The sequence below is a fragment of the Orycteropus afer genome, unplaced genomic scaffold (genome assembly GCF_000298275.1).
Source record: "Orycteropus afer afer isolate SDZICR_OR568_19922 unplaced genomic scaffold, OryAfe1.0 scaffold00017, whole genome shotgun sequence".
NCBI classification, from domain to species: domain Eukaryota; kingdom Metazoa; phylum Chordata; class Mammalia; order Tubulidentata; family Orycteropodidae; genus Orycteropus; species Orycteropus afer.
This window is the reverse complement of record NW_006921604.1, coordinates 2,747,550-2,766,426: the sequence shown is the minus strand read 5'-3', so window position 1 is coordinate 2,766,426 and position 18,877 is coordinate 2,747,550. Positions and strand designations below refer to the sequence as shown.

Genomic DNA, 18,877 nt, shown 5'->3' with positions numbered 1-18,877 from the left:
GTGGCCACTGCAGCGAATTATCGAACCCAGGAGAGAGGTGGTGGTGCTTTGGGAGGAACGGTTGGAGAAAGAGCTGGAGGGAGGCAGCATGTCTGGCCTTATAGGAATAGGCCTTGGGTTACTGCTAGTAATCCTGTCTTCCTCTTATAGGATTAGAGGAGGTCAGAACATGTGGCCTCCTTGCTGTTTTTGCATTTTGAATAAGGTATACTTATTATTCAAGGAAGGCGCCCTGATGGCACAGTAGTTAAGCAATGGGCTCCAACTAAAAGGTTGGCAGTTTGAACACATCAGCCACTACATAGGAGAAAGATGATGCAACCTGTTTCCATAAAGATTTATAGCATTGGAAACTCTATGGGGTTCTATTCTACCCTATAGGGTCTCTATGAGTCAGAATCGACTGAATGACAATGGGTTTGGTTGGGTTTAGGTTATTATTAAAGTGATTTGAATGTTATAATACCAATCACATAAACATTACACTGGTAGCAGAGTAACTCAGGAAGAAAAACAAATGGACATACTTACATTTCGAGTCCATGCTAAGCGATTTGTGTTATAACCCATCATGTTCATGAGACAAGTCACAAATAAATTCCACTCTGAGTGATAACTGGGTCCTCCTGGAGCACTGTGGACATTATACCACTTGACAAGCAACTGAACTGCTATTTCTTTTGGCAGGATAAATTCAATTGCTTGCAAACATGTTTGTACTATATAAAAAGCAAAAATTAATTTTAGTATGCTTCCTATTCTTTTCCCCTTTCAATAATAAAGTTTGTTAACTACCACTATATAAAGGCCAACTACAATGAAAAGAGGAAGTGTCACTGAAGAACAGGATGCAAACATTACCTAGCCAATCATCTGAAACTTAAACCAACTACTGAATTCAAAGGTAAAAGGTCTTCTACAAGGTCTAGAGACCTCTGGTGATGTAGTGGTAAGGCATTTGGCTGCTAACCAAAAGGCTGGTGGTTCAAACCCACCACCCACTCTGAGGAAGAAAGAGAAGGCAGTCTGCTTCAGTAAACACTTATAGCCTTGAAAACTCTATAGGGGTCACTATGAGACAGTTACCAACTCGACTGCAATGAGTTTGGTTTGGTTTATACGAGGTCTAAAAGGAACTTTTCTACATGACAATACTTTCAATAAAAAAAGAAAAAATCATTCTAGTCTACTTACCAAAAATCCAGAAATCACACAATCTGCCAATGCCTTGTTTTAACAGTTACATTTTGAAATAGATGTCATGAATTTTCTTGTATTATACATTGCTTTCTTCACTTACATTTACTGAAAAACACTTTCAATTCTGCAATTTCTTTTCTATAATTCCCTGTTTAGAAACATTCACCATCTAGTATCTTCCAAATTACATTTAAATAATAATTCAAGCACACTCCTATTCTTATTAAAATACCTCGGACAGTATTTTGACTTTAATACTAAGTTTTATTCAATTACAGTAAACATGTTAAGTTTTCAATTTATCTAAGAATTGAAAAATGTATTTTAGAATTAAAAACATTATCACATATGCCAAGAAACATTTTAGTTGTTTAGCCTTCCTTGTTTCTCAGATTTTCTTGCAAGAGGCATGCCCATATATTCTAATCTCATCACATGACATTGCACAACATAAGAAATTTCAGAGGAACAAAATGAGTGCCTCCTTCACCTGCACCCACAGCTTGGAGCAAACCAACCTGCAGGAGTAGACATCACAAAGCACTTCCCTGGCTCTTTACAGCTTCTCCTCAGAGTGACAATCTCAATCCCCTAGCTTTAAAAACAACAAATTTTCAAAACCCCAACATTTAACACATATCAGTAATTACTCCAAATCTTAAAATTCAAACTGAGAACATACAAAAGTGAAGTCTAAATCTCAATCATACCTAATTCAGAGGTGGCAATTTCAGGGATAGTGATCCTGACCATGGAGCCGTTACTCAGTTCCTAGTGAAGAAAATGGTAACAAACAAGGAAAAGTAAATAGCATCTCTGCATTTAGTCTTTTAAGTGTCTTACGGACAGCTGATGCTTTACAAAACAATTTAGCAAAGTTAAATAAATGAAGAACTTACAACATTTTTCCAACAAAACTGAATATTTCTAAATGTAAAAAATTGTAATTGTGCTCTTTTTAAAAATATTTTCAAAATTTTTGTTTCAATAAGAAGTATCCAACTTCTACATAGACACTAAGAATAATCATCATAAGTAATATAAAACTTACTTTTTTTTGTCCTTGCTGCCAGTCTCTTTTTTTTTAATTATTTTTGTAGGGAGATTTACATTATTGAAAGGTCAAAAATAATGTCAATATACAACTTAACTGGTACAGCAAGCATTTGTCTTTGATAAACTTAGTAGCACAGTCAACTTTAAAAAACTTAAGCAAAGCTACTTTAAGGTTATTAAAAATAAAACAATGCCAAAAAAATGACACATGACAAGAGATTTACAAAACAGAGGAGTATCTGTTTTCATTTCTCAGACAAATCTGCATTCTGGCAAATGTAAAATGACAGCCATATTTAATGGGAAGCTACTAAATCTTTTCTAAAAATATACTTACTAAAGTAACTCTGTTATGAACAGGGTCTCTTATTGAATGAATGTAAGTTCCAAGCTGTTGGAAAGTACAATCCTCATTATAGAGAGAATCATGAAGCTTTGAAGAATCCCTTAGTTCTGGAACTGGGGACAATAGAACAACCTGTAAAAAATCATCAATACAGTACAAATATTTTTTGAGAAATTGATTTTAAAAAAGTAACTATTTCTTTTTTTGCCTATGTATGATTAACAACTGTATATAATGATTTAAAATTTATGTACAGGTGATTTCTGATCCAGCTATAATAAAGTAGCTTGCAGCAAGCAGACCAACATTCACCTAGAAAACAAGCAAAGATGGATAAAACACCAAAACATCTGGTCAATGGCACTGGAAAGTTGTAGAGGCAACTTGACCTTGAGAGGTCAAGATCTGAGAGAGAATGGAACCACAGGTAAGGGGGTCAACATTCTTACACTTTATCTATGCTGAGCATTTGCAAAATTTGGTGTGTGGGGGGGGCATATATGGATAGGCTGACAATGCAAACAATGTAATTATTTCCAATTAGTCAAAACTGTCTGATATTTCTCCAGCCCCGCTTCTGAAAGTTTTCAAATGTCCTGGCATGAAGGTACAAAGCTAAAAAAAAATAAAGCAGGGCCTAGATATTCTCTACCACTAATCTTCACTTGAACAGGCCCCTAAACATCTGCACTCAGATGTCCCTCTAGGAGAGACCTGCTCCTCTCCAAGCTTCCTAACATAATAAGTATGGGCATCCACCAGGTCACTCAGAAACCTGTCTTACTCCACATCATCTCTTCCCAGCCCAGCACAAAACCATTCAGCTGACAAATTATTACTTCCACCTCTCTACGGCTTCTCACGTTATTCCCCTCATTTCCATGTAGACTACCCTAACTTAAGACTTTCTTAGCAAGTCCTCCACTGACATAAATCAACACAATTTGAGTCTAATTAATCTGTCTCCAATCTCAAGATCCAAACCAAACTCACTGCTGTCAAGTCAGATCTGACTCACAGCGACCCTTCCTTGGGTTTCCAAGGCAGTATCACTATGGAAGTAGATTGCCCCATCTTTCTTCCAAGGAGTGGCTGGTGGGTTTGAACCGCCAGTCTTCTGGTTAGCAGTCAAGTGCCTTAGGCACTATGCCACCAGAGCTCCTAATCTCAAGATAAATCTTTCTAAAACACAAATCTAACATTTATTACTCCTCCCTCAAAAACCTGTAGTATTCTGGCAATAGAACTTAGAATAAAAACTTCCTTTTCAACCTTTAGGAGCACTCTGACTCTTTAACTTATTAGCTGTATGTCCTTAGACTAGTACTCTCTATGTACCTGAGTTTCCCCATATGTAAAATGGGAATCATAACAGTATCTTCCCAATAAAGTTTTCCTAGGGATTAAATATATAAAAAGCATTTACAATAGTGCCTAGCACAGAGAAAATGCTAAAAAAAATATATTATTAATAATCTTATAATTAATAACTCCCACTCCCCTACCTCACCTAAAAGATTACCTGTACTTTGATAAGTGTTCATTCATTCCATAGATTAGAGTCCTTAACCTGTGCACTAGGAGGTAGAAATATGAATATGCATAAAAAATATTCTGTACTCTCTTGCTCTCATGCCTGAATGATTTCTTTTTGCCCCTGATGCCCTTTTCTACCTACAGATATCCTACTTATCCTCAAGGTCCAAACCAAGATGGCTATGCCTCTCAGAAATGAAGCTTCAGTTCTGCCATAATGTCCCATCAAGATACGTCTTACCATCATCATTTAATCTACTATGGTACTTTTTGTTCCTCATTCATAGGTCTCAACAGTCTACTTTAAATTATAATTCCTTATGCAGACAGTGAGGAGCTCTCAGGGAACAGTGGATAAGGTATTTGGCAGCTAACCAGAAGGTCGGCAGTTCAAACCCACCAGCTGCTCTGAAGAAAGAAGATGAGGCAATCTACTTCCATGAAGATTTTCAGCCTTGTAAACCCAATGGGGGTCACTACGAATCAGAATCGACTCAATGGCAGTGGGTTTACATTTTCGGTATGCAGACAGTACATCTATTCTACCCAAGTAAATTGTGAGACTCATATCGAAGAAAATGTATCATTTTCATCCTGTGTATCACTTTTAAAAAGTGCCTCACATACCACAAGAGGTTAATATATGTTTACTGAATCATTTGTGTTTGAAGACATTTCCTATAGAAGTATTAGGTAGAATTCCAATTTAGTCATTTTTAAAACAGAAAAAGTTAGCTATGGAAAGAACTAATATTTGATAAAATTCCTTTAAAATAATATTGATTTTTAACAACACTTAATCCATTTCTTACCTCATCCAAGGATCCAAGTAGTTTACTAAGAGGCTTAGGAGTACTAATGCTGTCAAGTGGAGTACTGGGCCGAGGCATTGTGTTGGACATTGTCAAGGAAGGAGTTGGCAATCCAGGAATAAAAACTTTTCCCACCTTTGAGCAATACAAACAAGTGGAAAAATGATATTGGTTTTAATATATCATATCCTTAAATAAAATGCTAAGACATGTAAGCATGCATTTCTTTAGTATTTTAAAATTTATGCTAGAATTTACACTGTAAACAAAAATAGATTGTCTATAGTAATAAAATATTTTAAAAGATGACTAAAATCTCCTAAGACAAAAACTTAGAGTTAATACCTTGTATAATGGAGATACAGACAAATCCACAATAAAAAGTCCTCTCAGATATTGATACAAAAAGAAAAAGAAACTGTCAAGATTGCAGAAGAACTGAACAACACTATCAACCAAAATAGACTAAATTTATAAAGTACTAAATTTATAAAATGCTGACATTTATAAAATACTCCACCCAACATCAGCAAAATACACACTGCTTCCAAGTATACAGAACTTTCCTCCAAAATAAATTATATTCTGGTATGTGAAAGAAACTAAAACAAACTTAAAATAATTGAAGTTATACAAATTATGTTTCCTAAATATAAGAAAATTCATGTTATAAGTTAATAACAGAAAGATAGTTAGGGGAAAAACATCCTCAAATTCTAGATGTTTAGCAAAATAGTTTTGAAATCTGATGTGAAAACAAAAGAAGTCAAAAGGAAATACACTGATTCAAATAAAAATAAAATTATACACTATCAAATTTGCTGAATGCAGATAAAGCAGTGCTAAGAAGAAAATTTATACTGCTAACCAGAAGGCTGGCGGTTCAAACCCACCAGTCACTCCTCGGAAGGAAGGCTGGATAATCTACTTCTGTAGTGATACTGCCTTAGAAACCCAAGGCGGGGTCGCCATGAGTAGGATATGACTCAATGGCACATAACAACAACAACAATTACATATTAGAAAAAAGGCCTGTAATCAATGAGCAAAGCTTACACCTAAGGAAGTAGGAAAAAAACAAAAAAACAGTAGAAGGAAGAAAACAATAAAAGAGCAGAAATTAATGAAATCAAAAGCAAAAACACATATTTCAAAAAAAACCGTAAAAGTGGCTTTATTCATAAATGACCTGATTATCTATATAGAAATATCCTGAAGAATTTATTTTAAAAAGCTATTAGATTGCTCTGTAAACTTTCACCCAAATCACAATTTAAAAAAAAAATATATGCTATTAAAATAAGTAAGTTCAACAAGGTATCTATGGGGTCAACATATCAAAATCAACTGTGTTTCTATATGCTACCAATGAACAACTGGAATTGAAAATAGTTTAAGTACCACCAACAATAGCACCAATTGCAATGGAATATGTACATATAAATGCAACAAAGTATGTGCAGGAACTATAAATTAAAAACAGTAACACACCAGTGAAAGAAATCAAAGACTCTGAGAAACAGTTAAATTATACTGATGAATAAAAACAGTATTATTAATGTGAAGTCTCATCAAATTGATTCATAAATTCAATGCACTTACAGTAAAATCTCAGCGGTATTTTTGTAAGTGTTGATAAGCTAATTAACAATGATATGTGAAAAACAAAGGAATAAAGAGCCAAAAAAATTTTGAAAAAGGAAGCCAAAGGTGGAAGACATATGCTATCACATTTCAAAATGCACAAGAAAGCAGCAGTAAGATAGCATACTACTGCTGAAAGGTCAAAAATCTATAGATCGATAGAACACAATAAATGGCAGATTTAAACCCTAACATATCAATAATTCTGCTTTATTTGTAACAGCAAGCAACCAAAATATCCCTCAATAGGAGAATGGTTAAACTATAGTACAGCCACCCAGTGGAATTCTAACTACTCAGTCATAAATTACTGATATACACAACACTTGGACAGATCTCAAGGGCATTACACTGATTAAAAAGAGCTCATCACAAAATGCCACATACTGTATAATTCCATTTATATAGCATTCTCAAAATGTCAAAATTATAGAGCATAGTAGGTACCAGGAGTTAGGGATGATCAGCAGAAGGGGCTGGGCGTGACTGTAAAAGTAGGATCTTAAAGGAAAGCTTTATGGTGATAGAACAGTTTGGTACCTTGATTACAATGGTGAGCACACTAATGTACATGTGATAAAATGGCATAAAACTCTACAAACACATCATACCAACAACAATTTCCTAGTTTTAATATTATACTAGCTACATAAAATGGAACCACCAAGAGAAACTGCATAAAAAGTATAGAAGGCATCTTTTGAACTATTCTTGCAACTTCCTATGAATTAAAAGTTATTTTTAAATAAAAGAGTAAAAAAAAATTTCCAGCAGTCTCTTTTAAGAAAGGGACAAGATGATTCTAAAATTCAGATGGAAATGCAAAGAGTTTAGAATACCCAAAACAACTTTGAAAAAGAAGAACAAAATTAAGAGACTACATCACATGATTTGAAGACATATTTCAAAGTTGTAATAATCAAGTAACTGTGGTAGTGGCATAAAGATGGGCATACAGAACAACAAAACAGAATACAGGTACTCCCCAACTTACAACACATTCATCTTACTTCCAAACTGCTCTGCTCATTTCTTGCTCTCCCCCGCCCTGCTTGCTTACCCAGCCTGTCCCCAGGGCACAAACACCCTCCTTCCGCTGGTCCCAGGGCTGGCTTACTGCAGCCTTGCCCCAGCGTACCTCCACACACACAAACACTTGCCTTCCCCCAGTCTTGGGGCTGGTTTACTGCTGTCTTACTACTCTATCCTATAATAGAGTAGGAGAAAAATGTGGAACAAAACTCAAAATCATAAAAAAGACCAGGTTTATTGGTCTGATGGAGACTAGTGAAAGCCCCAAAACTATGGCCCTGAGTCACCCTTTGGGCTTGGAATTGAATTCACTCCCGTGGCTTAACTTGCAGCCAAACAACACGCTGGCCTGCAAGCTGAACAGCTACACTAGCGAGATATAATCCTTAGAACAATCAACCCTGGGAGATCAGAAGGGCAGTATTTGCATAGGGAGAAATGAAGGCAGTTTCTTGCATAGGCAAGAAAGACACAGAGAAAAGAGTAACCACAGGGAGGTAGTGGGAGTTAAGATGTTACACAGTGGGGAATGTGACCAGTGTTGCAAAACAAAATGTGTATGAACTGTTGAATGTACAATGAACGTGCTTTATAAAATTTCATCCAAACCACAAAAAGTTAAAAAAAAATTAAAAATGCATAAAGTTGAGCAAAATACACAAGTCAGAGTACACAGTACAATGCTTTTATATAAAAGTTAAAAAAACAAGACTAAACAAATTGTTCTTTAGTGATATATATACATATATATATACACAATAGCAAAAACAACTAAGAAAAATAAAAGACTGATTTATCACAACAGTCAGGACTGTCTGTTTCTGGGAACAAAATAAGGGAAGAACACACAGAGGACTATAAAGATACTGGCAATATTCTATTCCTTAACCTGGTAAAGATTATATGAATGCTCACTTCATTAGTGTTCTTCAAATTGTGTGTCTGTATTTGTATTTGATCATTTAACTTCATAAATTTAACACTATTCCGTATGTAAACTGTACAAATGTTTAAAAAAAAAGGAATTAACACATTACACATTAAGTATAATGAAAACTTTTTAAGAACCTTGGTACTTACCAAAGCTACCCATACATCAATTATAAAACCTTATTCTTTATAAAGATTCAGATAACTAGCTTTATTTTAATAACCTTTTTTTAAAAAAATAAAAAAAACACTGCCATCGAGTGAATTCCAACTTATAACAACTCTATAGGACAGAGCAGGACTGCCCCATAGAGTTCCTAAGGCTATAAATCTTTATGGAAACAGACTGCCACATGTTTCTTCCATGGAGCAACTGGTGGATTCGAATTGCCTACCTTTTGGTTGGCAGTCAAGTGCTTTAACCACTCTGCCACCAGGGCTCCTACTTATTAACAATTCCCCATTTGTGCCAGGTTCACATTGCCAATTCATTTAGTGGTAGTGGGTACTAGAGCACTCTGAATTAGAACAACCTAAATTAGACTTCATTTTTAACTCAAAAAAATCTTCTGCCAAATCCTGGGGACATCAAGCTCAACTGGCATAACATATTACACAAAAACATTGTTCCACATCCTACTTTGGCAAGTAGTGACTGGGATCTTAAAAGCTTGCAAGCAGCCATCTAGACACAACGATGGGTCGGTCTCTCCTTGTCCGGAGCAAAGAAGAATGAAGAAAACCAAAGACACATGGAAACAATTAGTCCAAGGGACTAGTAGGTATACCATGCGATCCTCAAGCCCATACAACTTTGAGATTAGAAGAACTAGATGGTACCAGGCTACCACAGTCAACCACTCAGACGGGGATCTATACAGGAGATCCCGGATAGAGGGGGAAAACAATGTGGAACAAAACTCAAAATCAGAAAAAAAAAAAAAGGGGGGGGGACCAGGTTTGCTGGTCTGATAGGGCCTCGTGGAACCCCTAAGACTATTTGGCCCCTATCTACCCTTCAGGTCTGGAATTGAACCCACTCCTGTGGCTTCCAGCCAAACAAAAGATAGGCATATGAGCTGAACATTTACCTGAGGTGAATGCACTCCTTGGAGAGAACAATCATGGGAGAAAGAAGGGCTCTTTATGCACACGGAGACAGCTCAGGGGGCAGGAGTGCATGGGAGGGAAGGACACAGGGAGAAGGTGGCTATGGGGAGAAAGTGGGAGGAGAGTTGCTGCATTGTATGAGATTGCAGTCAATGTCATGAGACAAAGTATATGTGAACTGCTGTATGGAAGATGAATTTGCTCTGTAAACTTTCAACCAAATCACAATTAAAAAAAAAAAAATCTTCTGTCAAATCCTGCAGACATCAGGTAATAAATTTTAAACATCAAACTAAAATAACATTAAATAATAATTAAGGAGGTAGTGCTATTAAAAGCATTTTACATTACTTATTATACTAACCCGAACCACTCCTGTGTATAGCACCAGGTTTCCACTACCTTCCAGGACCAGCATGGTATCTATTTTCTACAGGACAAAAAAAAAATCATTTTTGAATCTGGACAAAGTTAACAAATTTTTGTAATGAAAAACAGTAATTTTTAACTTATCAAGAAAAGTGCCTGCATTTACCTCCACTGGGGCTGCATCCTTTGCCTGTATGTTGGTGACAGAGCCAAAGATGAGCTGGGCTTTATCATTACTCTCTTGAAACTTCACACAGCTATATATTAAAATGAAAAAAGAAACAAATTATTGATATATGCAGCAACCTATAAGGATCTCAAAAGCATTAAGCCGAGTGTAAAAAGACAGCCTCAAAAAGGTGTATACCGTATGATTCCATCTATATACCTTTGTTAAATGACAAAATTATAGAGATGGAGAACAGATGAGTAATTGCCAGGGATTAGGGCCAGGATGGAGGGATGGTAAAGTATAAAGGGGGTAACATGAAGATCGTTGAGGTAACAGAAAAGTTTTATAAGTTACTACAGTGGTGTCTACACAAATGTACACATGTAAGAAAATCACACAGAACTATACACACATAAATGGGTACACATAAAATTAACAAAATATGAATAACATGTATGGATTTTACTGATGTTAATTTCCTGGTTTTGATAATGTACTACAGTAATGTAAGATGTCGTTCCTTGGAAGAAAAGAGTGCAGGGTACACAGCACCTTTTTGTACTATTTTGCAACTGCCTGTAGTCTACAATTATAAAATTATAGAATTTTTAAAAATGGGTAAAAGACGTGATTAGACATTTCATCTAGTAAGATAAATGGAGCTCTGGTAGCATAGTGCCTAAGGCACTTGACTGCTAACCAGAAGGCTGGCGGTTCAAACCCACCAGCCACTCCTCGGAAGGAAGATGGGGCAATCTACTTCCATAGTGATACTGCCTCGGAAACCCAAGGAGGACTCGACGGCACATAACAACAACAACAACAAGCACATGTGAAAATGCTGAACATCATTAGGAAAATGCAAATTAAAACCACAATAAAATACCCCTCATGAGCACTAGAAGGGCAACAATCAAAGAGACTCATAATATCCAATGTTGCTAAAGATAAAAAGAAATTAGAGACTTCATACATTGCTGGTGGAAATATAAAGTAATGCAATGCAGCCTATGTGGAACAGAGATTGGCAGTTTCTTAAAAAATTAAACATAAATTTACTAATTGACACCAAGAGTTCCACTCCCAGGTGTCTACCCAACAAAAATGAAAACTATAGAGTCAGCCCTCCATATCCACAAGTACTATATCCATGAATTCAACCAACCAAGGATCAAAAACACTCCTGGGGGGTGAGGGGCAATTATGTGGTCAATACAATCCCTCAAAGGCTAAGGGAGCATAAAGTGCTGTTTACACAGCATTTACATTATATTGGCTAGTACAAGTAATCAAGGGATGATTTGAAGTATACAGGAGGATGTGTGCACATAGTATACCGTTTTATATAAGGGACTTGAGCATCCACAGATTTTGGTATCTCTAGAGGAAAGGGATGCCCTATAATCAATCCCCCACAGATACCAAGGGACAACTGTATATCAAATGTTCACAGCATCATTATTTGCAATGATCAAACAAACCAAATGTCCATCCACTTATGAATGGATAAACAAAATGTGACATATACTATAGAACAAGGGATGAAGTACTCATACATTTTACAATATGGTGGATTCTTAAAAACACTGTCCTAAATCAAAGAAACTAGAAGCAAAACTATATATGGCATTAAGTTTATCCATTTAAAATGTCCAGAAAAAGCAAACCTATGTATGCAGAATGCAGATAAGTGGCTGCCTGGAGCTAGTAATGGGAACAGAGGTTGACTGCAAATGGATAAAAAGGATCTTTTTTAAGGAGACAGAAATGTTTTAAAACTGGATTGTGATAATACCCACTGCCGCTGAGTGGATTCCTACTCACAGGGACGCCCAGTGGGTTTCCAAGTTGGTGAATCTTTACAGAAGTAGATTGCCTTATTCTCCTTCTGCGAAGTAGGTTTGAACCATCAACCTTCTGGTTAATAGTAAAATAAATGTCTTAAGTACTATGCCACCAGACCTTCTTAGATTGTGGTAATAGCTGCAATATTCAATAAATTTACTCCAAATCAGTGAATTATATACTTACAACAAGTCAATCTTATGATGCGTAAATTATTTCTCGATAAAGTTGCTTTAGAAAGAAAAGTATTTTTAAAAAAGAGAAACAGCCTACATTATTTACAGAGAATCAATGGAAAGTACATGTATTTACCGTAACTGAAGCTGGGACTCTACTAAAAAGCACAAGAACTTTTGTCCACATAGGTCAGATGTAATGAATACTTTCGAGGCCTGTGAATTTTTCTCTCTGCAATAGTTAAATTAATAAGGTTAATAAGGTAATTGTCAGCACTAGCCCAAAAATCTACCACAGTAACTATTAAAGTCTTCGAGAATATTCTTCAAGAAATCTAAAAACTATCTGGGCCAACCAATAACCTTGAAAATACAAAAACACTTTTAAAAATTAAAATTCATTATCTATAAGATTGCTTTCAAGGTCTCTGAGCCTATCACATTGCTTTATTTTGAAAAACACAAATTTAATCATTATCATTGGACTTTTTAATTCCCTATTATGTAAGTTATCTACTGCTAAAGCAATGGAAACTTGAATTTCTATGCTCCAAAGGGTTTACAGGTTCAGATATTTTATAACATGACCTGTCTTATCTATTCTCTCTCCTTCTCAGATTAGTCCTCCTCCCATTCCTCTGTTTTGTAAACTATGCCTTTAATTCCAAACCCCTTCTTTACAGAATGGAGCAAATGACCGTAATTCTATAAAATAAGGATCTTCAACATATCAATATTCAACTTACCAAAAAGGCATTTAAAGATAAATGATTTTTAGTCTGTAGGTGATACTGGATAAAGTGGGAAAACAATGGAGAACAAAACTCAAAATCATTAAAAAAAAAAAAAAAGGACGAGGTTTGCTGGTCTGATAGAGCCTGAAGGAACCACTGAGACTATGGCCCCTTGTTGCCCTTCAGGTCTGGAATTGAACTCACTCCCATGGCTTCCAGTCAAACAAAAGACAGGCATATGACCTGAACATTTACATTAAGCAGATACACTCCTTAGAGAAATCAATCATGTGAGAATACAAGGGCAGTGTATACACAGGGAGACAGCTGGGGGGGCAGGAGTGCATGGGAGGGAAGGACACAGGGAAGAGCTAACTATGGGGAGGAAGTGGAAAGAGAGCTGTAGCTGTAGCAAATTGTAGTCGACGTCATAAGACAAAGTGTATGTGAGTTGTTGTATGGAAAGTGAATTTGTTCTACAAACTTTCACTGAAATCACAATAAAAATTAAAAAAAAAAAAGATTTGTAAATGTAGGAAATTTTTATTTTATATATGAAGAAAAACAAAGCACCCACTTCAACACTGTATTCACATCTTTACTTTCCTCTATCTCTCCCCTAGCCCCATCCTCTAAGAACATAGACTTGCCTTGTATTTCAGAGAAAATGAGGCTGTAAGGCTTGAGCTCTGTCTCCTAACCCATATGTCTGACCTGAATTTGCATACCAAAGCACTTCTTTCCCCAAAGCTAATCTCTCTACTACTGCTTCTTTCTGACTCTTTATTCCATCAAAATCATTTTCTCTCCAATATATTTTCAATGTTTTCCCTGCTATGAGCATATTTCTTGTGGCCTAGTCTCTTACATTAAAAGTCTTGAAATATCAAGATGAACTGAATATAAGATACTAAGGACTTATTGTTAAGTCCTTGGTTAAATGTAAAAATGATATTGTGGTTAGATACACACACTGTGGCATTTATTTAAGGGCAAAAATATCATGAAGACTTTTCTTTAATATAGTTCAGCAAAAACAAAACTCTCCCTTGACCATGAGACTCCCTCCTAGCTAGTTTTGTTTCACATTCCTCATTCAAAGGAAAAACGCCTTAAAACAGTTTATGTGCCTAGGTTCACTTCCTCAGTCCCCACACCCATGTCACTCCCTCCAGGCTTAACTGCTCTGGCTGAAGTCACCAATGACTTCACTGCAAATCCAGTTATCTCTTCTCTGTCCCATCTCCTAGTGCTACACTCTGGCAATACTGGCACCTATTTCTTCTTGAAAGGCTCTTTTCTTGTATTCCATGACATCCCCGACTGCCTTCCACCTGACCTCTCTTGCTTTGTCTCTTTACAGCAGTTACTTGTTCTTTCCACCTTCAAAATCTTAAGTTTCCAATACTTCAGTCCCTTAGGGGTCACAGACCCTTCTGAGAATCTAAAGAATGTTAAAACCCTCCCATCAGGAAAATGCCTACACACTACACATAAACACACGTACAATTCTAGAGAGTTAACAGAACTCTGGCAACCATAAGCTCATCCACAAGCAGCCCCTACCGCCCAGAGACTCCTATGAACTTGGGCTCTACATATTCCTTAAGTTCTAATCTACTCCTCTTCCCTCAATCACCACATATTAGCTGATAACTCCCAAATACATGCCTATTGCTCTGTTATTTATCCTTAGTTTACAATCCCCATAAAAGGCCTTAAAGCTTTTCAGAAACAGAACAGGACTAAAAGGGATCTTCATAGTACAATCTCCTTTTCTCAAGCCTTGTCTTTCTCTGCCCTTTCCCTTCCCCCTGTGCAAACCAGAGTACTTGTACTTGTAACTTCCTCAATGTACTCAAACTTCTGAACTTTTCCTCTGCTGATACCCCTGCCTGTTGTTGTTGTTTTTGTTGTTGTTGTTGTTGTTGTTGTTATGTGCCAGTCAAGTCAGCCCCGACTGGGAGCAACCCCGCCCTGGGTTTCTGAGGCAGTATCACTACGGAAGTAGATTGCCCAACCTTCCTTCCAAGGAGTGGCTGGTGGGTTTGAACCGCCAGCCTTCTGGTTAGCAGTCAAGTGCCTTAGGCACTACGCTACCAGAGCTCCTTTGCCTACTGTGCCTTTCCCTATTTGCCTGCCTGGCAAATACCTATTTATCTTTCCAATGCCCTACCAGCAGAATAAGTAGTACATCCTTATGTCATCATCCTTCAGACAGCTGTCTCTCCTGCAAGAGCAGGACAGTGACTTATTTGCCTTTTAAACCACAGTCCTAGCACAGACACTGGGATACGGCTAATTACTGAATGAATTAGTAAAGAGAATGTAAAACGAGAAAGGTCACATAGAGGGGAGGTCTGATCTGTTTTTCCAAAAAGGAGAGCTAACACGCAACTAGGGTAAAGGTAAAACTTAAAAAAAATGCCCTAAAATGACAAGTTTCCTAGTCTACAGAAATTGGTTGTTTCTCCTTAAACCAAACAGCAAATAACTCAAATCTGAGAAATCATTAGTACTAAGTTATGGAAGAAATATCAAATAGAGTAAGAATATTTTATGATCACTTTAACTAACATCATTAATATTCCTCTACTGAAAAGGAAAAAGCCTCCAAGTATTTTTATAACTATTAATAATTGATCACAATTAAGCATTAAAAGAACAATTTAAGCAAAACACCAAGTATTTTCCAAGACCTTTAGCAACATATTTCTTAAATATAAAAACATACACTCCAAACCTTGTATTAATAATTGTTTCTGTCCACAAGTGGTCAATACAAAGTTCAGGAACAATTGGCTCTGTTTCTGGTGCAAGAAAGGAGTCACTGGACGTACTATTTGGAGAATGAGAAATACTGTGTCTTTTCGGAGACTGATTGTGACCTGAAAGGTTGAACCTCTGTACGCCTGAAAAAGAGTGCACTCCTAAGGCAGGAGAATGAGCACGACTGCCAAGAAAAACAAAAGATGAGAGCCCATCACAATCATGCTTATATAACATACTTTCTAATATTCTATGTACAGAAGAGCATTTGTGCCATAATTCTAGTCAGAATTACAATTTCTTTTATAAGTAGCTACTTACATGGTTCATATTAAAATTTTTTGTTAGAAGAATTCATTCTTTTAAAACTAAAATTTAGTTCTTGTTCATTTTGTCTCAGAAAAATAAGCTGCTTAAGTTTAAAGGTTTAAACTATGTTCCTCACAGTCAGATATAGATATGTGTGTGTCTATATACTAAAAAAAAAGTATAAATTAAGACAAAACAAACAGAACCAAAATATTGTTTGCAATTAATATTCACCAAACTGCAGCCATTTAGCTATAAGAAATGAGCTAACTAATCTTAAGACAAGCATTGCTATTGCTGTTGTTATGTGCCCTCGAGCTGGCCCTGACTCATAGCGACCCCTCCTTGGGTATCATTATAGAAGTAGGATTGCCCAACCTTCCTTCCGAGGAGTGGCTGGTGGGTTTGAACCGCCAGCCTTCTGGTTAGCAATCAAGTGCCTTAGGCACTGTGCTACCAGAGTTCCTAAGACAAGCATCTGTTGTTGTTGTTGTTGTTGTTTGCCAATGAGTCGGCCCCAACTCATAGCGACCCCTCCTTGGGTTTCCAAGGCAGTATCACTACGGAAGTAGGAATGCCCAACCTTCCGTAGTGATACTGCCTCGGAAACCCAAGGAGGGGTCGCTATGAGTTGGGGCCAACTCGATGGCAAACAACAACAACAACAACAAAGACAAGCATTAGCAACTTCTAAATATGATTCATCAAAGAAAAGTGGAAGGTCTAGTGGCATAGTACCTAAGGCATCTGACTGCTAACCAGAAGGCTGGCAGTTCAAACCCCCCAGCCACCCTCCGGAAGGAAGGTTGGGCAATCTACCTCCGCAGAGATACTGCTTCAGAACCCCAAGGAGGGATCACTAAGAAAAGTGGCAAAGAAATTTGGAAGTAAAGGATGATGGCAATTTTCCCTAAAAATACACAAGAGCTATTAACAGAGTTTTTAAATCCTTCAAAATGGAAGAGAAACTCAGAATATAAGGTATCTTATTTTTTACACTTCCACATTTAATTCCCACCTTAAAGCTGCCATGTTAGAAATAGAAGGTGAACGAGAGTGAAGACTGGGTGATGAGGCTGAACGGCTCTGGCTGTGAATGGAGGAGTAATTCTGGAAAGGTGAAGTCACAGGAGAATCTCCTTTGGAGAGGCTTCTGAGGTGAGCTGTGAGGCAGCTGCTAGTGGCCACATTTTGTGGGGTTCCCCCATGTTCAGAGAACTTTAGAACAACATTCTCTTCCTTAAGTCAAAATAAAGAGGAGGGGAAAAAAACTTCTAATTAGATTAAAAGGATCATTTCCTTCTGAGAAAACAGGTTACCAAAATTATTTTATCTTAAAAAGCTCCATCTATACCACAAATAATTCTTCCAAAAATATATGAAGTTTTCAGTACCAAACACTCTTTCATATTCAGGGCAAGTGACTTGCCTCTATCCTTACCTCTGGTTTGACTCTCCGCAGAGCCCACACAGAATGCAAACCTTGAACAGTGTCATAGGTCATTATGATGGAGGGGTCAATATTGAGGAAAACAATTTTCATTGCATGATCTACAACATATTGTACCCGTGATGAACCAAAAAGACCTTAAAAACACAACAGAAAATCAGGTATAAAACAACAGACTTTACAAGACTTCTTTATGAACTGAATTCTTCCAATTCTTAACAGAGAGAAATCAAGCCGATTTAGGCACAAAACACATTAATATATAATTAACCCTGAATTCTTAATAAACTTACTTTGAACATTTGGATGTATGTGAAATTGAAACTTGGCAGTACGAGTTTCAATTTCACATACATCCAATTAAATGTTCAAGATTTGTGCTGATTCTCCATTAAATTAATAAGCCATAGGTAAAAAGTTATCTTTGAAGGTCCATGACTCCTTCAATAATCAACTTATTTTTAAATTCCAATCAACTACTCTGCCAAGTTTGACTCTCTACTAGTTCTCTTCTGGATGTTTCCAAGTGCTTATTTGACAACCTCCTAAATGCTATCCTCTAAGTTAAAATATGGAAAAATAAAAACATGATTTATAAAAATAAGTATTTATAAAGAAATAAATAAAAATCACTCCTAATTCTATCATCTCAAAATATCCATTCAATATTTCAGGGATTTTTCTTACAGCTTTTTGTCTATACGTATATAGACACTTTCCATGTTTTTGCAAAATAAGAACTGTACTATATTTACAGTTTTGAACCCTGTATCTTATATGTAATGTCATGAATAAAGAATTTCCGAAGTCATAATAAAATATTATTCAAAAAATTCCATCAGAAGCCCTTACATATTTATTTATGTTGCCTGCAATTTTTACCAATTTAAGTAATACAGAATAGGGCTGACAAACGTTTTCTCTAAGGAAATATTTTAAGCTTCATGAGCCACATGTTTACTCTGGTGCATATATTTATTTTTATCTCTAACTCTTTAAAAAGGTAAGAAACCATTCTTATCTTGTAAGCTTTATAAACATAGACTATAGACTGGATTTAGCCCATAAATAGTAGTTCACCAAACCAGATATAAAAGACAGAAGCATCACTGGTATTTCAAAATATGGACTTATGATAAAACCCGAAAACCAAAATTGGTCAAAAAATGTACGTTTAGAGTTCCGGCAAGATGGCGGACTAGGCAGAAGGATTGCAAAGATCCTCTTCAACAAAGAAAAAGGAAACCAATTAACACAAACACAGAAGGTAATCTTGGACCCCTGAGCCTTAAAGGGAAGGATACAGAATTGGACTAAACCCCAACTAGCAGAAGAATTTGCGTGAAAATACCAAAAAAAGGAGACATACGGAGCTGCGGTCTGACAG

At 36.5% G+C, this 18,877-nt stretch overlaps 1 protein-coding gene across 1 annotated transcript in view; it reads right to left on the bottom strand.

Moving 5' to 3' along the window:
- The window catches only part of ANAPC1 (anaphase promoting complex subunit 1), a 190,815-nt gene that overhangs the window by 142,535 nt on the left and 29,403 nt on the right, over nt 1-18,877 (bottom strand). Inside the window, exons 7-16 of the mRNA XM_007959412.2 lie at nt 17,482-17,627; nt 17,059-17,279; nt 15,706-15,915; nt 12,365-12,460; nt 10,202-10,292; nt 10,031-10,096; nt 4,951-5,085; nt 2,594-2,734; nt 1,911-1,971; nt 532-719 (exon numbers count right to left, since the gene is read on the bottom strand). Coding sequence (XP_007957603.1) covers nt 532-719; nt 1,911-1,971; nt 2,594-2,734; nt 4,951-5,085; nt 10,031-10,096; nt 10,202-10,292; nt 12,365-12,460; nt 15,706-15,915; nt 17,059-17,279; nt 17,482-17,627 — 1,355 coding nt within the window. The remainder of the gene's footprint in view (nt 1-531; nt 720-1,910; nt 1,972-2,593; nt 2,735-4,950; nt 5,086-10,030; nt 10,097-10,201; nt 10,293-12,364; nt 12,461-15,705; nt 15,916-17,058; nt 17,280-17,481; nt 17,628-18,877) is intronic.